This window comes from Anabrus simplex, chromosome 6 (genome assembly GCF_040414725.1).
Source record: "Anabrus simplex isolate iqAnaSimp1 chromosome 6, ASM4041472v1, whole genome shotgun sequence".
Taxonomy (NCBI): domain Eukaryota; kingdom Metazoa; phylum Arthropoda; class Insecta; order Orthoptera; family Tettigoniidae; genus Anabrus; species Anabrus simplex.
The window spans coordinates 225,212,408-225,231,013 of NC_090270.1; the positions used below are offsets into that span (position 1 = coordinate 225,212,408).

An 18,606-nucleotide genomic window follows, 5' to 3' on the forward strand; every position below is an offset into this window, starting at 1 on the left:
AGAGGGAGACTTGGGAGTAAGGAGACAAGCTGCTCGACTAAGCGGTATGTTCTTTTATTAAGTGTAACTTTGAAATGAGTCCACCTTTTCAATATCAATCAATTATCATAAGAGAAATACAATTACATTCTTAATATTAAAAGTTTTATCCCGATAAGGGACATCTTTGGCTATAAGAAGACTAGGTACAAATTTCCAATATATATAAAGATGCACATTAAAAAGATATATATTTTAAACATGTAAATGTACATTGTATTCAAACCATTGCTCATAAAACATTCAATAATTTGTTGAAATCTAATTGGATTTAGATTAACAGTCTCAAGAAAACATTAGACTTGATGTTAAGAGATGGTACATAGGGGTTTAAAATAACATCAGTAGAAGTGCTAAATTGAGATCACAATTAAAATTGACCAGTTTTTCATTAAAAGGATTATGTCCTTAGAAATAAATAGTTATTGGTTGACATTTTATATTACTATAAAACAGGATGTTCCTTTGATATATCGGTGTTGTATTTCTTATATTTCCTATAGCTAGGGGAACTCCTCTTAAATTAAAGTTGTGAAAGTCTTTGAAAACATTGAAAAGAACAGAAGATGGTAGAGAACTTGAAGAATGTATGGAGATGAAAGGCGACTTTAGAAGAAGGAATCTAAAAAAAAAAAAGAAAAATTACGAAGTAATTAGACTGGATTTTAAATGAAAATTTTAAATTTAGTTGAGGTAAGGGAATAAGTACTCACTCACCTGCTGGTCGTGTGTGCATGTGCGTATGTGCAAAGCTGCATTTCGGCAGATTGCTTACAGAGAATAGAAAGAAGGACGGGAGTATAGCTAAGGTGATGACAGGAAGAGGAAGTGTGCGTGAGATCTGGAATAATCTTACTGTTTATATTTACTGAAAAAAAATTTAATGATTTATTCAAAAAGAACATTGATGTTATCAGTTATTTCATTAAGATTGTTCTTAGAGTACCTTTATTAACCATACATAACATTAGTGAATCTTGATCTATAGTTGTGAAAGAATAATTGAAACCTGACATATGGATATTCATTGTTGAGTATTTATTGGGTTTTCTTGTATTAATATGTTCCTGTAATGGACCTACAGTATATATGTAGCTTTGCACTGCATGCATTTCAACTTCTATATTCCAGAATTCAAAAGTATTTTCTTGCTATGAACAATGCTATGCGGATTGCAAATTTTTTTTAATAAATTATTATTCGGCTTTCCCATAATTGAGGATTGCCTCCACTGACAAAGCTTACAAAAGCGTTAAATTATTTTATAATCTGGTATTTACAAAAATAGAGCATTTCCGTACTATAATTATTTTGGATTAATATACGATGTATGTATGTAAATATTAAGCTGCAATTCAGTTTTATGAATTTCCATACATCATTCAATAAAGACAATACTAATCTGTACTTAGGACAGTCACCCAGGTGGCAGATTCCCTATCTGTTGTTTTCCTAGCCTTTCCTTAAATGATTTCAAAGAAACTGGATATTTATTGAACTCCCTTGGTAAGTTGTTCCAATCCTTAGCTCCGCTTCCTATACACAAATATTTGCCGCAGTTTGTCCTCTTGAATTCCACTTTATCTTCATATTGCGATCTTTCCTACTTTTAAAGACACCACTCAAACTTATTCGTCTACTAATGTCATTCCATGCCATCTTTCCACTGACAGCTCGGAACATACCACTATTGAATACATATGTATTGAATAGGTGGAATAAATAAACATTAATATTTCTTTGACTTTACTGTAGAATTCAATACGGACCAAAATATAAGAATTATAACATGTAACATACCACTTAGACGAGCAGCTCATCTTCTTTATCTTCTTTCTCCCAAGTCTTCCCAGCCCAAACTTTGCAACATTTTTGTTACGCTACTCCTTTGTCGGAAATCACCCAGAAGAAATTGAGCTGCTTTTCTTTGGATTTTTTTCCAGTTCATGAATCAAGTAATCCTGGTGAGGGTCCCATACACTGGAACCATACTCTACTTGTGGTCTTACCAGAGACTTATATGCCCTCTCCTTTACATCTTTACTACAACCCATAAACACCCTCATAACCATGTGCAGAGATGTGTACCATTTATTTACAATCCCATTTATGTGAATACCCCAATGAAGATCTTTCCTTATGTTAACACCTACATACTTACAGTGATCCACAAAAGGAACTTTCACCCCATCAATGCAGTAATTAAAATTGAGAGGACTTTTCCTATTTGTGAAACTCACAACCTGGCTTTTAACCCTGTTTATCATCATACCATTGTCTGCTGTCCATTTTACAACATTATCCAGGTCATTTTGCAGTTGCTCACAATCTTGTAACTTATTTATTCCTCTATACAGAATAATATCACCTGTGAAAAGCCTTATATCTGATTCCACTTCTTTACACATACCGGTATCATTGATATATATATAAGATAAAGGTCCAATAATACTGCCTTGAGGAATTCCCCTCTTAATTATTACAGGGTCAGATAAAGCTTCGCCTACTGTAATTCTCTGAGATCTATTATCTAGGAATATAGCAACCCATTCAGTCAGCCTTTTGTCTAGTCCAATTGCACTCATTTTTGCCAGCAGTTTCCCATGATTCACCCTATCAATTGTTTTAGACAGGTTAATCGTGACACAGTCCATCGGACCTCCTGAATATCTGCTATATCTTGCTGGAATCCTACAAGTTGAGCTTCAGTGGAATAACCTTTCCTAAACCTGAACTGCCTTTTATCGAACCATTTATTAATTTTGCAAACATGTCTTATATAATCAGAAAGATTGCTTTCCCAAAGCTTTCATGCAATGCATGTCAAACTTAATGGCCTATAATTTTCAGCTTTATATCTATCACCCTTTCCTTTATACACAGAGGCTACTATAGCAACTCTCCATTCATTCGGTATAACTCCGTCATGCAAACAATAATCAAATAAGTACTTCAGACATGGTACTATATCCCAACCTATGGTCTTTAGTATATCCCCAGAAATCTTATCAATTCCAGCCACTTTTCTAGTTTTCATTTTTTCTATCTTATTGTAAATGTCATTGTTATCATATGTAAATTTTAATACTTCTTTAGCATTAGTCAACTCCTCTATCTGGACATTATCCTTGTAACCAACAATCTCTACATACTGCTGACTGAATACTTCCACCTTTTGAAGATCCACACATACACACTCCCCTTGTTCATTAATGATTCCCAGAATGTCCTTCTTGGAACCTGTTTCTGCAAAGTACCTATACATACCCTTCCATTTTTCACTAAAATTTGTATGACTGCCAATTATGCTTGCCATCATGTTATTCTTAGCTGACTTCTTTGCTAGATTCAGTTCCCTAGTAAGTTCCTTCAATCTTGCCCAAGATGGCGGCGAGTGAATGTCTCAGTATGGGTATCCTCTGTGCTACTTTAGTAATACGTGTGGTTAATCAAGGATTTGCTGTCTCAATGAAAATGTATTTTTTTTACTTACTATATAGAGAAATGTGTTCGAATTTCTTCCGAGGAATTTAGTGGTGATGTGGAGTGTAGTGAGTTGGCGATCCGTGACGATATAATGGTGAAATCAATGAGATTGTGTTTGTGTGCCACATGGTCGGGCTGTGACAAGCTTACGCACACTACGGAGCCGGCTTCTTCAACTGCTGCTGCGAGTGATCTGCCTGCAGGTATGCAATGGAATGTGGAAACTTCCCTCGCCCTCTCACAGGCAGGAGACTGGTTAACTTTGGATCGTAAGTTTTATTTTCCTTCCTTACCGACCGCTAATCTGTCTTGTTTTCTTACGGTCCCGACATCGACCCTCGATTTGTTGAAATTACGCTGTCATGCACGCCGTTCCCCATTAAGTTTCTTACTAACACTGTTACTCCTATCTGGTGATATGCAAAATAACCCTGGGCCGACAACAAATAATGAGTTCTCTGTGTACTGTCAAAATATCAGGTCCATAAAAAATAAGATTACAGACGGTGAACTTCATGTTCAAGAATTAGCTACTTTCGATGTTATCGCCTTAAGTGAAACTTGGTTGACGGATTTTGTGTTAGACTCTGGAATCCCACTCTCTAAAGAGTTTTCCTTATTCAGGGCCGATCGTAGAACTGGACCCCGGGGAGTGGGTGTTTTAATTGCTGTCAAATCTAAATGGCATGCGACTCTACGCTTTGACCTGATGAATGACTGTGAAGCTGTTTGGGTTGAAGTTACATTTCATAACATAAAATATCTATTTGCATGTTTCTATAGACCACCTCATTCTTATCTCAACTATTCTGAATCTTTTCTTTCCTCTGTGCTTAAAGCCGTTCATTCCAAAGATAACCTTATCATACTAGGAGACTTTAATCTGCCTGTCTCCTGGATTTTCTCTTCATTAGGTCAGCCTTCTAATAGCCTGGACAAATGGTATATGGACCACTATATTACTGGACTGAAATTCAAACAGCATGTCTTGGAAAACACCTGCGGAAATAGTCTTCTTGACTACCTGCTTTCCTACAATGAGCCCTCATCTGTTTCTGTGGGATGAAATATTTTTAACTCCAACCACAAGTCCGTTGAAGCAACTTTCACTCTCACCCCTCCCCGTGCTCCGAGATGTCATCGACCTGTCCTTAGGAGCTCTGTGCCTGTGTAGCGTAAAGTTGACTGGCAGACTGTGAATCGTACCCTGTCCCTTTTACCATGGCATTTGTTGCATGTGGGTGAACGCGGTGGACTTATTTTATGATTAGACGCTTGCTGTGATCTGTGACCTCATTCCTACTAGTTCGAAGTCCAGAAAATTAACACTAAATGTGCTGAACTAAAAAAAAATCGGTAGCCTGGAGACAATGGAAGAATGCACCCTCCAAGAGAAATTATAATATATTCTCTGACCTTCACAAACACCACAAGTATTTATTAAGGCGGGATTACTCAGAATATATTAACAGAGCCTGCCTTGAAGTAAGACACAACAGTAAAAGGTTCTGGTCACTTATAAATAACAAAAGAGACCAGAAGTGGTAACCTGGGACCATTCTGTAGCCAGTGGAGCAGATAGACCTGAATTATTCAATGAATTACTGTATTACCTCTAATTTTGTTAAACCTGTGCAGTATGCTGATTTTCCTAAAATCAAACCTGTTACTTCCCATAGCCTCAGTAATATTTCTACCACTGAATCTGAAGTGTACTCCCTACTTTCGTCTTTGTCAGAAAATAAACCCACTGGTCCTGATGGTCTCAGTCCTACCTTCCTTAGGAATACAGCAGTAAGTCTTTCATACCCTATTAGTGTGATATTCAATCGGTGCTTCTCCGTCGGCTACTTTCCGAACTCCTGGAAACTTGCTTATATCACACCCATTCTCAAAGGTGGACAGAGGTCGAATATCGCAAATTATCGCCCGGTCTCTATATTACCTGCTTTATCAATCATTTGTGAAAGGATCATCCATCAGCATTTGCTTGCATTTACAATTCCATATATATCCCCCTCAGCAACATGGTTTCCTTCCTGGAAGCTCCTGCATAACTAACTTGGCTATCCTCCTCCATCATGCTCCATCATGCTCCATCTGCCATCCACGCGAGCTCTCAACTTGATGTATGCTATATCGACATCGCGAAGGCCTTCGATACCGTGGATCACACGCTTCTTGTACACAAACTTTCTGAACGGTTTAACGTGCATGGGAGACTCCTAGCTCTAATTAATAGCTTTCTGAGGGAAAGACTACAGCATGTGGTCCTTGATGGATGCAGGTCTTCTCCTACCACCACCCTCTCTGGTGTCCCGGTTGACCTGTCTAAAGCATGAGTGCAATTTGACTAGACAAAAGAGTGACTGAATGGGTTGCTATATTTCTAGAAAATAGATATCAGAGAATTAGAGTAGGTGAAGCTTTATCTGATCCTGTAATAATTAAGAAGGGAAGTCCTAAATGCAGTATTATTGGACCTTTATGTTTTCTTATATATATATATATATATATATATATGATATGAGTAAAAAAGTGGAATCAGAGGTAAGGCTTTTTGTGGATGACGTTATTTTGTATAGAGTAATAAATAAGTTACAAGACTGTGAACAACTGCAAAATGACCTCGATGATGTTGCGAGATGGACAGCAGGCAATGTTATGTTGATAAATGGGGTTAAAAGTCAGGTTGTGAGTTTCACAAATAGGAAAAGTTCTCTCAGTTTTAATTACTGCGTTGATGGGGTGAAAGTTCCTTTTGGGGATCATTGTAAGTATCTAGGTGTTAATATAAGAAAAGATCTTCATTGGGGTAATCACATAAATGGGATTGTAAATAAAGGGTACAGATCTCTGCACATGGTCATGAGGGTGTTTAGGGTTTGTAGTAAGGATGTAAAGGAGAGGACATATAAGTCTCTGGTAAGACTCCAACTAGAGTATGGTGCCAGTGTATGGGACCCTCACCAGGATTACTTGATTCAACAACTGGAAAAAATCCAAAGAAAAGCAGCTCGATTTGTTCTGGGTGATTTCCGACACAAGAGTAGCATTACCAAAATGTTGCCAAGTTTGGGCTGGGAAGACTTGGGAGAAAGAAGACAAGCTGCTCATCTAAGTGGTATGTTCCTAGCTGCCAGCAGAGAGGCGGCATGGAATAACATTAGTAGAAGAATAAGTTTGAGTGGTGTCTGTAAGAGTAGGAAAGATTGCAATATGAAGATAAAGTAGGAATTCAAGAGGACAAATTGGGGCAAATATTAATTTATAGGAAGGGGAGTTAGGGATTGGAATGACTTACCAAGGGAGATGTTGCATAAATTTCCAATTTCTTTGAAATCATTTAAAAGGCTAGGAAAACAACAGATAGAGAATCTGCCACCTGGGTGACTGCCCTAAATACAGATCAGTATTGACTGATTTTGGTTAACATGTTTCTGAAAGAAATCCCATTGTAATGGGGCCAGCATTTGAGAAGCACTTAAATGAGCACTGTAGAGTTGTGTATTTAGGAAAGATTTCTTTCTGTAGAGAAATCTAATTTCATTCTTAATCCATATAGCATTACTTTTAAATTGCGGTCTGGGATGCCATTTAGGAACAAAAGATTTCTTCTGAATAGACATTAAGAATATAGTGATTAAATTGTTAGTTAAGCATTGTTTTAAGAAAAGTATATCTTTATTAATTTTGGAGATCTTAATCTTCAAGTAAATGTTACCTCTTTTATAAGTCTGGTTGGCTCATTTAAGTGCTTGTTCCTTTCTCCCCATGAGACATATAACCCATCTGTGAGTTTTCACTAAAATTACAATAATTCCCAAACCATTCCTCCAAATAATATACTGTACAGGATATTCTTATCTTAATAAGATTAGTGAGGTGAATAACCCACTTATTTTGAAGAATATGGTTTTCAATTAATTTAATTTTTATTGCAAACCATAAGTTAAAAACATTTCTACAGGGGTACAGATAAGTACATACTGCCCTAGACCTTTTGTAGAGCTGTGGTCAATAGTTCTTTTAGAATTTGCTTTAAGTTGCACTGATGCAGATAGGCCTTGGCGAACCGAACATGTCCTTGGACACTCCCGGCACTAAACGCCATGCGCCATTTCATTTCATGGTGACGATGCGATAGGAAAGGCCTAAGAGTGGGAAGGAACCAGCCATGGCTTTAATTAAGGTACAGCTCCAGTATTTGCCTGGTGTGAAAATGGGAAACTACAGAAAACCATCTTCAGGGCTGCCGAGAGTGGGGTTCGAACCCACTATCCCCCGGATGCAAGCTCATAGCTGCACACCCCTAACCGCATGGCCAACTCACCCAGTCAACAGTTCTTCTAGAATTCAGGTTGATAGTTTATGCAATGCAAGGCAGCTGGACTAAACAGTGTGTTTTGAGCTGTCAGTGGAATGGCATGGAAAGATGTGTGAAATTCTTAAAAGTAGGAAAGGTCATAAAATGAAGATAAAGTTGGAATTTAAGTGGACTTGTTCATAAGACTAGGAATTAGAAATGGGAATAATTTACCAAAATAGCATCAGGTTTCCAACTACTTGAAATCATTTTTTTTAAAAGACTAGGTAAAAACTGATAGGGAATCTGCCACTTGGGTGGCAGCCCTTGATGCAGATTAGTGGATAATGACTGAAACACTCAGATGGTCATTTTCTCCATGAGTTCCTTCTCTAAAGCTGCCACTGCAGGGCTCCCTTTTATTGTGGATTAATATTTTTTGTACATTTCAACTTTCCTTGATGAATATATCAGTGAAAACAGCAACAAAATCTGGTAGTTCGTTCTTGAGATCAGTTCACACAAATACAGAAAAACACTTACTGGAGATTTTATTTTATAGTATGTATAGGTAATATCAATATTCTGCCAATGTTTTCCAGTGTTGTTCTTGACATGTTATGGGTGTTTTATCACAGTGCAAAAATACTACAAACATGCTAAGGAACCATTATCATCAGCATAAAAAAGTAGTTAACTGAATCCGATTATCAAAATATTAAGAAGTATGAGGTATGCACGCACCTTCAGGACAAACCGGACACTGTGGTAAATTACTACCAGCAGGGTCAGCACATCCCATATCAACACTATATGGGATACCCAAATAGGACTGGAAACCTTTATCAAGAGGATGATGCCTGGGTCTAGTACCAAGATGCCATTTACCTAAAATAAAGAGGTTTTTTGTATCACCAGAGCACATAAATTAACATAGTTTGAAATAAAAACATGTAGCGTGTTCTAAGGGTGATAATCAAATACCATATCTAAATATTGGAAAGGAACAAACAATAGCCAAATCAAGTCATATATATAGAAAGACTAGCAGTTACCTGCGGCTTCGCTCGCATGGATTTCATAATTCGTTAAAAATAATCCTCAGTACTGTACTTAGACATTATCTGAAAATCCCTAAAGTATAAAAAGTCTCCAAGAAATTGAGTTTCATTTACCCGAGAAACTCTTTATAAACCATTTTTGTGGTATTGCCTTTTGGGACTAAGATGATCATGTGACATAGAAATGTACATGTGATATCTTCTCTCAAGCGGAAAAAACAATGTTTATTTTTAAAAGAGATTCCAAATACCTATTTCCACGTCTGCAACATCTTTAGTTTTTGAAATATAAGTATCCCCATCAGAAGAATTCTATCCCTTTATCAGTCTTTCCCCCCAACCCCACTCCCACCTAAGTGGGTTTTCAAAAAAAACAATACATGTTTCTTTATTTTTAAAGGAGATTCCAAATACCAATTTTCACGTCTACAACATCTTCAGTTTTTGAGATATATGTATCCTTATAAAAAATAATTCAACACTTTTTTTCACTTCTCTTCACCATTGTTAAGTGCCTTTTCTGAAAACAAAAAAAATACACATTCCTGTGTTTTTAAAGGACTTAGAAAATACCAAATTTCCTACCTGTAACATGTCAAGTTTTCACATATACTGTAGATATACCGGTACTCTTTTTAAAAAAAATCCCCTGCTTTTTGAGTTCTTTTCATCCAAAAGCAAATAAATATGTATTTCTTTATTTTTGAACGAGACTCCAAATACCAATTTTCACTAGTGTAACAACTTCAATTTTTGAGGTATCACTATCCTAATAAAAATAATTCAACCACCTTTTCAGTCCTTTTTACCCCACCCCCAAAGTGGGTTTTTTTTTCTGAAAATAAAATATACAGGTTTGTTTATTATTAAAAGAGATTAAAAATATCAATTTTCACGTCTGTAACATGTTAAGCCTCCTCTGCAAACCATGTGACCTTGCCGCGGTGGGGAGGCTTACGTGTCCCAATGATGCAGATAGCCATATCGGATGGGTATCTGTTGAGAGACCAGACTAACGAATGGTTCATCGAAAGGGGGGTAGCAGCCTTTCGGTAGTTGCAAGGGTGGCAGTCTAGATGATTGACTGATACAGCCTTGTAATAATACTGAACATGGCTTAGCTGTGTTGATACTGCTACACGGCTGAAAGCAACAGGAAACTACAGCCGTAACTACCTCCCGAGGACATGCAGCTCTCTCTGTATGAATGATGTACTGATGATGGCTTCCTCTCGGGTAAAATATTCCGGAGGTAAAATAGTCCCTCATTCGGATCTCTGGGTGAGGTCTACACGAGAGGGGGCGATCATCAGGAAGATGGATACTGACATTCTGCGAGTTGGAGTGTGGAATGTTATTAGTTTGAATCGTTGTGGTAGGTTAGAGAATCTGAAAAGGGAGATGGATAGGCTGAAGTTAGATGTAGTTAGTATAAGTGAAGTACGTTGGCAGGAAGAACAAGATTTTTGGTCAGGTGACTACCGAATTATCAACACAAAATCAAACAGCAGAAATGCAGGAGTTGGTTTAATAATGAATAAGAAAATAGGGCAGCGGGTAAGCTACTATGACCAGCATATTGAAAGAATTATTGTCGTCAAGATAGACACCAAACAAATGCCCACCACAATAGTGCAGGTCTATATGTCTACTAGTTCAGCGGATGATGAAGAAATCGAAAGAATATATGAGGAGATAGAAGATTTAATACAATATGTAAAAGGTGACGAGAATCTAATTGTGATGGGAGACTGGAATGCAGTGGTAGGCCAAGGAAGAGAAGGTAGTACAGTAGGAGAATTTGGATTGGGACAAAGGCACGAAAGAGGAAGTTGGCTGGTTGAATTCTGCACTGATCATAATTTAGTCCTTGCCAATACTTGGTTCAAACTCCACAAACGATGGCTGTATATGTGGACGAGACCTGGAGACACTGGAAGGTATCAAATAGACTTCATTATGATTAGGCAGAGATTCAGAAACCAGGTGTTGGATTGCAAAACTTTCCCAGGAGCAGACGTGGACTCTGACCACAACTTGTTGGTCATGAAATGCCATCTGAAGTTGAAGAAATTGAAGAAAGGAAAGAATGCAAAAAGATGGGATCTAGACAAGTTGAAAGAAAAGAGTGTGGGGGATTGTTTCAAGGCACATGTTGCAAAAGGACTAAATGAATAGGCTGAAGGAAACACTATAGAAGAAGAGTGGAGAGTCATGAAAAATGAAGTCAGTAGGGCTGCTGAAGAAATATTAGGAAGGAAGAAAAGATCAACTAAGAATCAGTGGATAACTCAGGAAATACTAGACCTGATTGATGAACGACGAAAATACAAGAATGCTAGAAATGAAGAGGGCAGAAAAGAATACAGGCGATTAAAGAATCAAGTGGATAGAAAGTGCAAGATAGCTAAGGAAGAATGGCTGAAAGAGAAGTGCAAGGATGTCGAAGGCTGTATGGTCCTGCAAAAGGTAGATGCTGCATACAGGAAAATCAAGGAAACCTTTGGAGAAAGGAAATCTAGGTGTATGAATATTAAGAGCTCAGATGGACAGCCGCTTATAGGGAAAGAAGACAAAGCAGAAAAATGGCAGGAACATCTCCAACAGTTGTATCAAGGTAAAGATGTAGATAATTTGGTTCTGGAACATGAAGAGGCTGTTGATGCTGATGAAATGGGAGACCCAATTTTGAGGTCAAAGTTTGACAGAGCTGTGAGTGACCTAAATAGGAACAAGGCACCTGGAATTGATGACATTCCCTCTGAATTACTGACTGCCTTAGGAGAGACCAGCAAGGTAAGGTTATTTCATTTAGTGTGCAAGATGTATGAGACAGGAGAAGTCCCATCCGATTTTCGGCAGAATGTTGTTATACCTATTCCCAAGAAAGCCGGTGCTGACAGGTGTGAAAACTACCACACCATTAGTTTTGTATCTCATGCCTGCAAATTTTTTTTTTCTATTTGCTTTACGTCGCACCGACACAGATATGTCTTACGGCGACGATGGAATAGGAAAGGCCTAGGAAGTGGAAGGAAGCGACCGTGGCCTTAATTAAGGTACAGCTCCGGCATTTGCCTGGTGTGAAAATGGGAAACCACGGAAAACCATCTTCAGGCCTGCCGACAGTGGGGCTCGATTTTGAACCCACGATCTCCCGATTACTGGATACTGGCCACAATTAAGCGACTGCAGCTATCGAGCTCAGTCTGCAAAAATTTTAACATGTATTATTTACAGAAGAATGGGAAAACAAGTTGAAGCTGAGTTGGGAGAAGATAAATTTGGCTTCAGAAGAAATGTAGGAACATGTGAAGCAATCCTGACTTCCGTCTGATCTCAGAGGATCGAATCAAGAAGGACAAGCCCACGTACATGGCATTCGCAGATCTAGAAAAGGCATTCGATAATGTTGATTGGACCAAGCTATTTATGATTCTGAAGATGACAGGGATCAGATATTGAGAACGAAGAATCATCTACAATCTGTATAAAAATCAGTCTGCAGTGATAAGAATTGAGGGCTTTGAAAGAGAAGCGGCAATCCAGAAAAGAGTGAGGCAAGGCTGCTGTTTGTCCCCTCTCCTTTTCAATGTTTCATAGAACAGGCAGTAAAAGAAATCAAAGAGAAATTTGGAAAGGGAATCACAGTCCAAGGAGAGGAAATCAAAACCTTGAGACTTGCTGATGATATTGTTATTTTATCTGAGACTGCAGAAGATCTCAAGAAGTTGCTGAAAGGTATGGATGAAGTCTTGGGTAAGGAGTACAAGATGAAAATAAATAAGTCCAAAACAAAAGTAATGGAGTGCAGTCGAACAAAGGCAGGTGATGTAGGAAATATTAGATTAGGAAATTAAGTCTTAAAGGAAGTAGATGAATATTGTTACTTGGGTAGTAAAATAACTAATGATGGCAGAAGTACGGAGGACATAAAATGCAGACTAGCACAAGCAAGGAAGAGCTTTCTTAAGAAAAGAAATTTGCTCACTTCAAACATTGATATCGGAATTAGAAAGATGTTTTTGAAGACTTTCGTGTGGAGCGTGGCATTGTATGGAAGTGAAACATGGACAATAACTAGCTCAGAAAGAAAGAGAATAGAAGCTTTTGAAATGTGGTGTTACAGAAGAATGCTGAAGGTGAGATGGATAGATCGAATCACGAATGAAGAGATACTGAATCGAATTGGTGAGAGGAGATCGATTTGGCTTAATTTGACGAGAAGAAGAGATAGAATTATAGGACACACCTTGAGACACCCACGACTTGTTCAGTTGGTTTTTGAAGGAAGTGTAGGTGGTAAGAACGGTAGGGGTAGACCAAGGTATGAATATGACAAGCAGATTAGAGCAGATGTAGAATGCAATAGTTACGTAGAAATGAAAAGATTAGCACAGGATAGGGTGGCATGGAGAGCTGCATCAAACCAGTCTATGGACTGATGACTCAAACACACAACATGTTAAGTTTATGAGATGTTCTGTAGATATTCTGATTTTAAAAATTCACCTCCCTGTTCAGTTCCCCTTAGGTGGATTTTCCAAAAATACATTATCTAGTTTCTTTACTTTTACAGGAAATTCCGAATACCGATTATCACGTCTGTAACTATTTATGTTTCTGAGATATACTGTAGAAATAGTCTTCTTAAAAACTGTCACTCCTGTTCCCCCGACATTAATTGGATTTTCCAAAAAAAAAAATGTGTTTCTTTATTTTTAAAGGAGATTTCAAATACCAGTTTTCATGTCTGTAACATTTTCAGTTTTTGAGATATAAGTATCCTCATAAAAGGTATTCAACCCCTTTTTCACCCTCCTTAAGGGGATTTAAAAAAAAGTATTTCTTTATTTTTCAAGGAGATTCTAAAAACCAATTTTATCATCTGTAAACTTTTATTTTAAGATACGGATATACTCATTTAAGAAAATTCATCTCTGTTTTAACCCCCTTAGCAAAGGAATATCCGAAAATCCTCCCCTAGTGAGTACCTATACTCTAATACTGTATAAATATTTCCCCAAAATTTCATTTCTTTATGTACAGTAGTTTTGGTTTGACAATGATGAATCAGTCAATCAGTCAGGACATGTTATTTTATATATAGACTAGCAAGATACCCGTGCTTCTCTACGGCTTTAAAAAGAAAGTTATTATATAAAGTTTGATATATTGGAGAGTCCACTGTCAGCTGAGCCTGTAAAATATGTCCTCAGTTCGTACATCAAACGGTTTTAAGGGAATGATTATTTATTTTATAATTTACCACTCACTTGAACCCCGTACAGAAGCATTTGAATGTTTTAAACCATATCTGATTTAACATCTAGAACATAAAAGAGACCAACCTGTGAAATTTTGATTTTGTACATCGAACAGTAATGGAGGAATGAATAATTTTTTAAGGGATGAATGTTTTGAAATATTTATTAACATCTAGGATATAGAAGACAACCCTTCATAAAAAAAGTTACGTTCATGCCTGAAACTGTTTCGGAAGAATGGATATTGTGTTTTTGAGTGTCAACCACCATCTAAACTTCTTAGGGGAGAAATGTTTTGAAGTATATGGTATTTTACACCTAGGACATAAAATAAGACACTTCTCATAAAATTATAACTTTGTACACCAAACGGTTTTGGAGGGATGAATAATTTAGTTTACAGAGCTAAACTCATTTGACACTTTAGCGGTGGAACACTTAAAAATATTTCATATTTTACACCTAGGATTTAAAATATATACTGCTATTTGGAATTTTATCTTTGTACGTTAAACCGTTTCGGAGGAAGGCATTAATTTTTTTTCTTCAGATTTTAACCCCCATTTAAATTTGTTTCAAACCTTCTGTTATTTAACATCTAGGATATTATTTTACATTTTAACTTTTGTAATTCAAACGGTTCCATATAAACGTATATTTTTGTCATCATTCCTCATCCCCCAGTTAAAACCCCTTAGGGATGTATTGTTTCAAGTCCACTTCTTATTTGTATCCCCATAAAACGGATTTAACTCTTTTTACTCTCCTATTAAGTTGATTACCCCCCCCAAATGCAAATTTCTTTATTTTTAAAGGAGATTCCAAATACCAATTTTCATCTTCATACCCAACAAGAGAACTGGGACCATCTGTGACCAAACAAAAAAATATGAAAACCAATGAAACAACCAATAGGAACAAAGACGCCGCAGATTCCAAACAAGAATTCCTCCCACTCCCAGAAAAAGGAAACGATGAGCAACAACCAAGAAACAATAACACAAATGTACAAATAAGAGCGGATACGGAAGAAGAAATAAATAAATAAACAGCAGCAGCCACAATTAAAAGGCACTCAACAACGCTGACCAGCACCTAAAACATTAATTGGCATCGGAACAGTAGTAGATGACCTACAAGCAGCAGACAAAAAAATCTGGCTATTTATTGGGAAATTGAACCAAGGAATGACTACAGAGATGGTGACAAACTATCTGAGGAAGAAAGGAATCCGAAGAAACATCAGTTGCTAAGAGATCACAACAAGAGGAGAAAACAAAGCATATAAAGTTGGAATCCCATTCGAATGTCTAGAATTAACATCTAATCCTAACTTCTGGCTAAGAAGAGTAATTGAGCGCTGATTTCGTTTCTAACTTTTCTAAGTTTTTAACTTTAAAATACTAAAACTAGCACCAGAAAACACTCTACAAACATCAGACGTACTAGTCCTGACAGAAACATTCCACACGAAACATACAGACATACAAGGATTCTACTCTATCTACTCCCTAGCAAGGAAACCAACAGAAGGAAGGCCATCAGGAGGTGTATCTATCTTCTACAGATCATGGATAGGACCCATTATGACCCTACATACAGAAGAAAATCTAATAATTGCAAAAACAATCAAGTTCACTGTAATAGGCATTTATATAAGTCCGAACACTGACATAGAAGAAATAGTCGAGCTCCTAACGCTTTACCACAGGAAAATTCCAAACACAGAAGAAAACATCATACTAGCAGGAGATATGAACTGCAGGCTAGACAAACCCGACATGAAATGTAGAAGTGTCCTCACATTTCTTGATGAAGAAAATTTCAAATTAGTGAATGACCCAAAACATAAAACTTATTTTGCCCACAATGGAAGTAGCACCATCGACCTGGTATTCCATAAAGGAGATAATATACAAATTCTAGAACAAAAGGGATTGTGGACTTCACCAGTAACTCCACTGAGAAAACACATCCCCATACAGACCAAATTCTCACTCAAGATTCCAAAGAAAGTTGTAACAACAAACGTAAAAATCACCGTATCCAGAAAGATAAATTTGGCAGCACTAGAGAGAGAATTAGGAAAAGTAACTGAAGCAGAAAAGGCAATCAAGGAGAGTGATTTAAACAAAGCCCTAGCAACAATCAACAATGTGCTAAAAGCAATATAACCTACAAACCGAACACAAGGAAAGCCCAACCGTGGTTTGACAAGGAGTGCTACTCAGAAAGACAAATCACATTAAATGCGCTGCATAAAGCCAAGGTGACGTCAAAACCAGAAGACCTACGAATATACGGTGAAAAACGAAAATATTACAAGGACCTACTAAAATGAAAACATACTCAATACATAGAGAAAGAAGGTGGAAAAAATGCTGAAGAAGCAATAAAAGACCCATATGTAGACATCAGACCCAGAAGATCATCAGGACCTAGCAATGTAGAGATAGGAACCTGGGAAACACACTTCACTCATATTCTTAACAATGCAAGGAAACAAGCGGCATATGAAACTGAATACAGCAACCAGCTTGAAGCGATATCTCCCATCACCAAAGCAGAGGTGTTAGACACTATCAGTTACAAAATGCAAAAATGCCGCTGGACCGGACGGGTTTTATAATGAACACCTTAAAGAATCCGCGCAGCATCTAGCAGAAATATGGTCCAAACTGTTTAATAAATGCCTAGAATTAGGAAATATTCCCGATGAATGGAGAAAATCAACAATTATAACCCTCTATAAAGGGAAAGGTGAAACCAACAACCCAAACTCATACAGAGGAATCGCTCCGGAAAGCAATATCTTCAAGCTGTTAACAAAAATCCTAACCAACAGGATAGTTGAAGAAGTAGACCCCAAAATGCCAGAGGAGAAATTTGGATTTAGAAGAGAAAGAGGAACCTTGCATGCAATTCAAAACCTACTCAATGACATAAAAGAAGCACAACGGCTTCACAAAGGAAAATTTTATGCAGTCTTCATAGACTATACAAAAGCCTTTGACATAATAGACAGAAAAAAACTAATGTCAAAACTCCAAACCATGATTGGAAATACCCCCGCTTACAGTTCTAATAAGAAATATTCTGGCATACAACTAGATCACCATAGATGATGCGACCCACAAAACAAAGGAAATCACCCAAACTAATGGAGTGTTGCAAGGTGATCCCCTCAGCCCCATACTATTCAATATTGCCACCGTGGATGTAACAACAGCAATCGGAGAAAGAGCAAAGGATGCAGTGATCTACATATATGCAGATGACATGGTCCTAGGGTCAACAAAGAAGGAAGAGCTCCAACACGCCTTTTCAGCGCTGGCTGAATGGGCAGGAAATAACAGTCTGAAAATAAACTGGACAAAAACTCAACAGATGGTCTTTCGGAAAGGAGGACGAAATGTAGCAAACGACAATGTAGAATATGAAGACGGCAAAGTGGAAATAGTAAATTCATTCAAATACCTGGGAATAACCTTACAGACTACTGGGACATTCAGACTACACATAAAAGACAAAGCAATTGCAGCCATGAAAGCCATGTACGACATCAACAATCTACAGCAGTTATCCTTAAAAACAGCTATGTGCCTATTCGACACAAAGATCCTACCAATAATCACCTATGGAATCCACTTGATATGGGAAAGACTAACAAAGAAAGACCAGGCCACCACAGAAGGAGTTAAAGCAAAATTCCCAAAGAGCATAATGGGCATCTCAAAATACATGCATTCCCGCCTAACATACAAACTAGCACGGGAACCCTTCCTCATTGAAGAACTGAGGATAAAACTACCATTGCCATCCACAAAGAACGTAGAAGCATGCCTAGCGGAGAGGCGGAAGAAGAGAGAAGAAATTCCGCTAGAGTTCTACAGCACAGATGCCATGTTGGATCAAAATTGGACGAACCCCAACTGGAAGCTAAGACATGTGATAATAAAACTAGCAGTGCACAGGTACCACCATAAAATATGTAAAAATATGTCTTATCACGACCCAAATGAAAAATGTGAGTGCTCGTTGTGTGATCAGTTCTGTGACATATATCACATCACAAGATGTAAAAACAACGACAAATCTCTATGCGATTATAGCAAAGACTAAAACGGTCAATAATCTTTGTAATGCACATTCGTGCGCTTTTCTAATATTAATAATAATAATAATAATAATAATAATAATAATAATAATAATAATAATAATAAGCATCCTCATACAAAGAAGTAACTCATTTTTCAATTAATTTTACCCACCCTTAATTGGATTTTCCAAAAACAAAACAATGTGTGATTCTTTATTTTAAAGAAGATGCCAAATACAAATTTTCATGTCTGTAACATCTTCAGTTTTTGAGATATAAGCATTCTCATAAAAAAAAGAATTCAACCCCTTTTCAGTCCTTTTTACACCCCCTTTAAGTGGATTTTAC

General features: G+C 37.3%; 1 protein-coding gene across 3 annotated transcripts in view; it reads right to left on the bottom strand.

Moving 5' to 3' along the window:
• LOC136876359 (arylsulfatase G) overlaps positions 1-18,606 on the bottom strand; it is a 387,207-nt gene that overhangs the window by 55,031 nt on the left and 313,570 nt on the right. For 2 of the 3 annotated variants that reach the window (XM_068228390.1, XM_068228389.1), the window contains exon 5: positions 8,576-8,719. The exons of the other annotated variant lie outside the window; for it this stretch is intronic. In XM_068228390.1, coding sequence (XP_068084491.1) covers positions 8,576-8,719 — 144 coding nt within the window. The remainder of the gene's footprint in view (positions 1-8,575; positions 8,720-18,606) is intronic. 3 annotated transcript variants of the gene reach the window in all.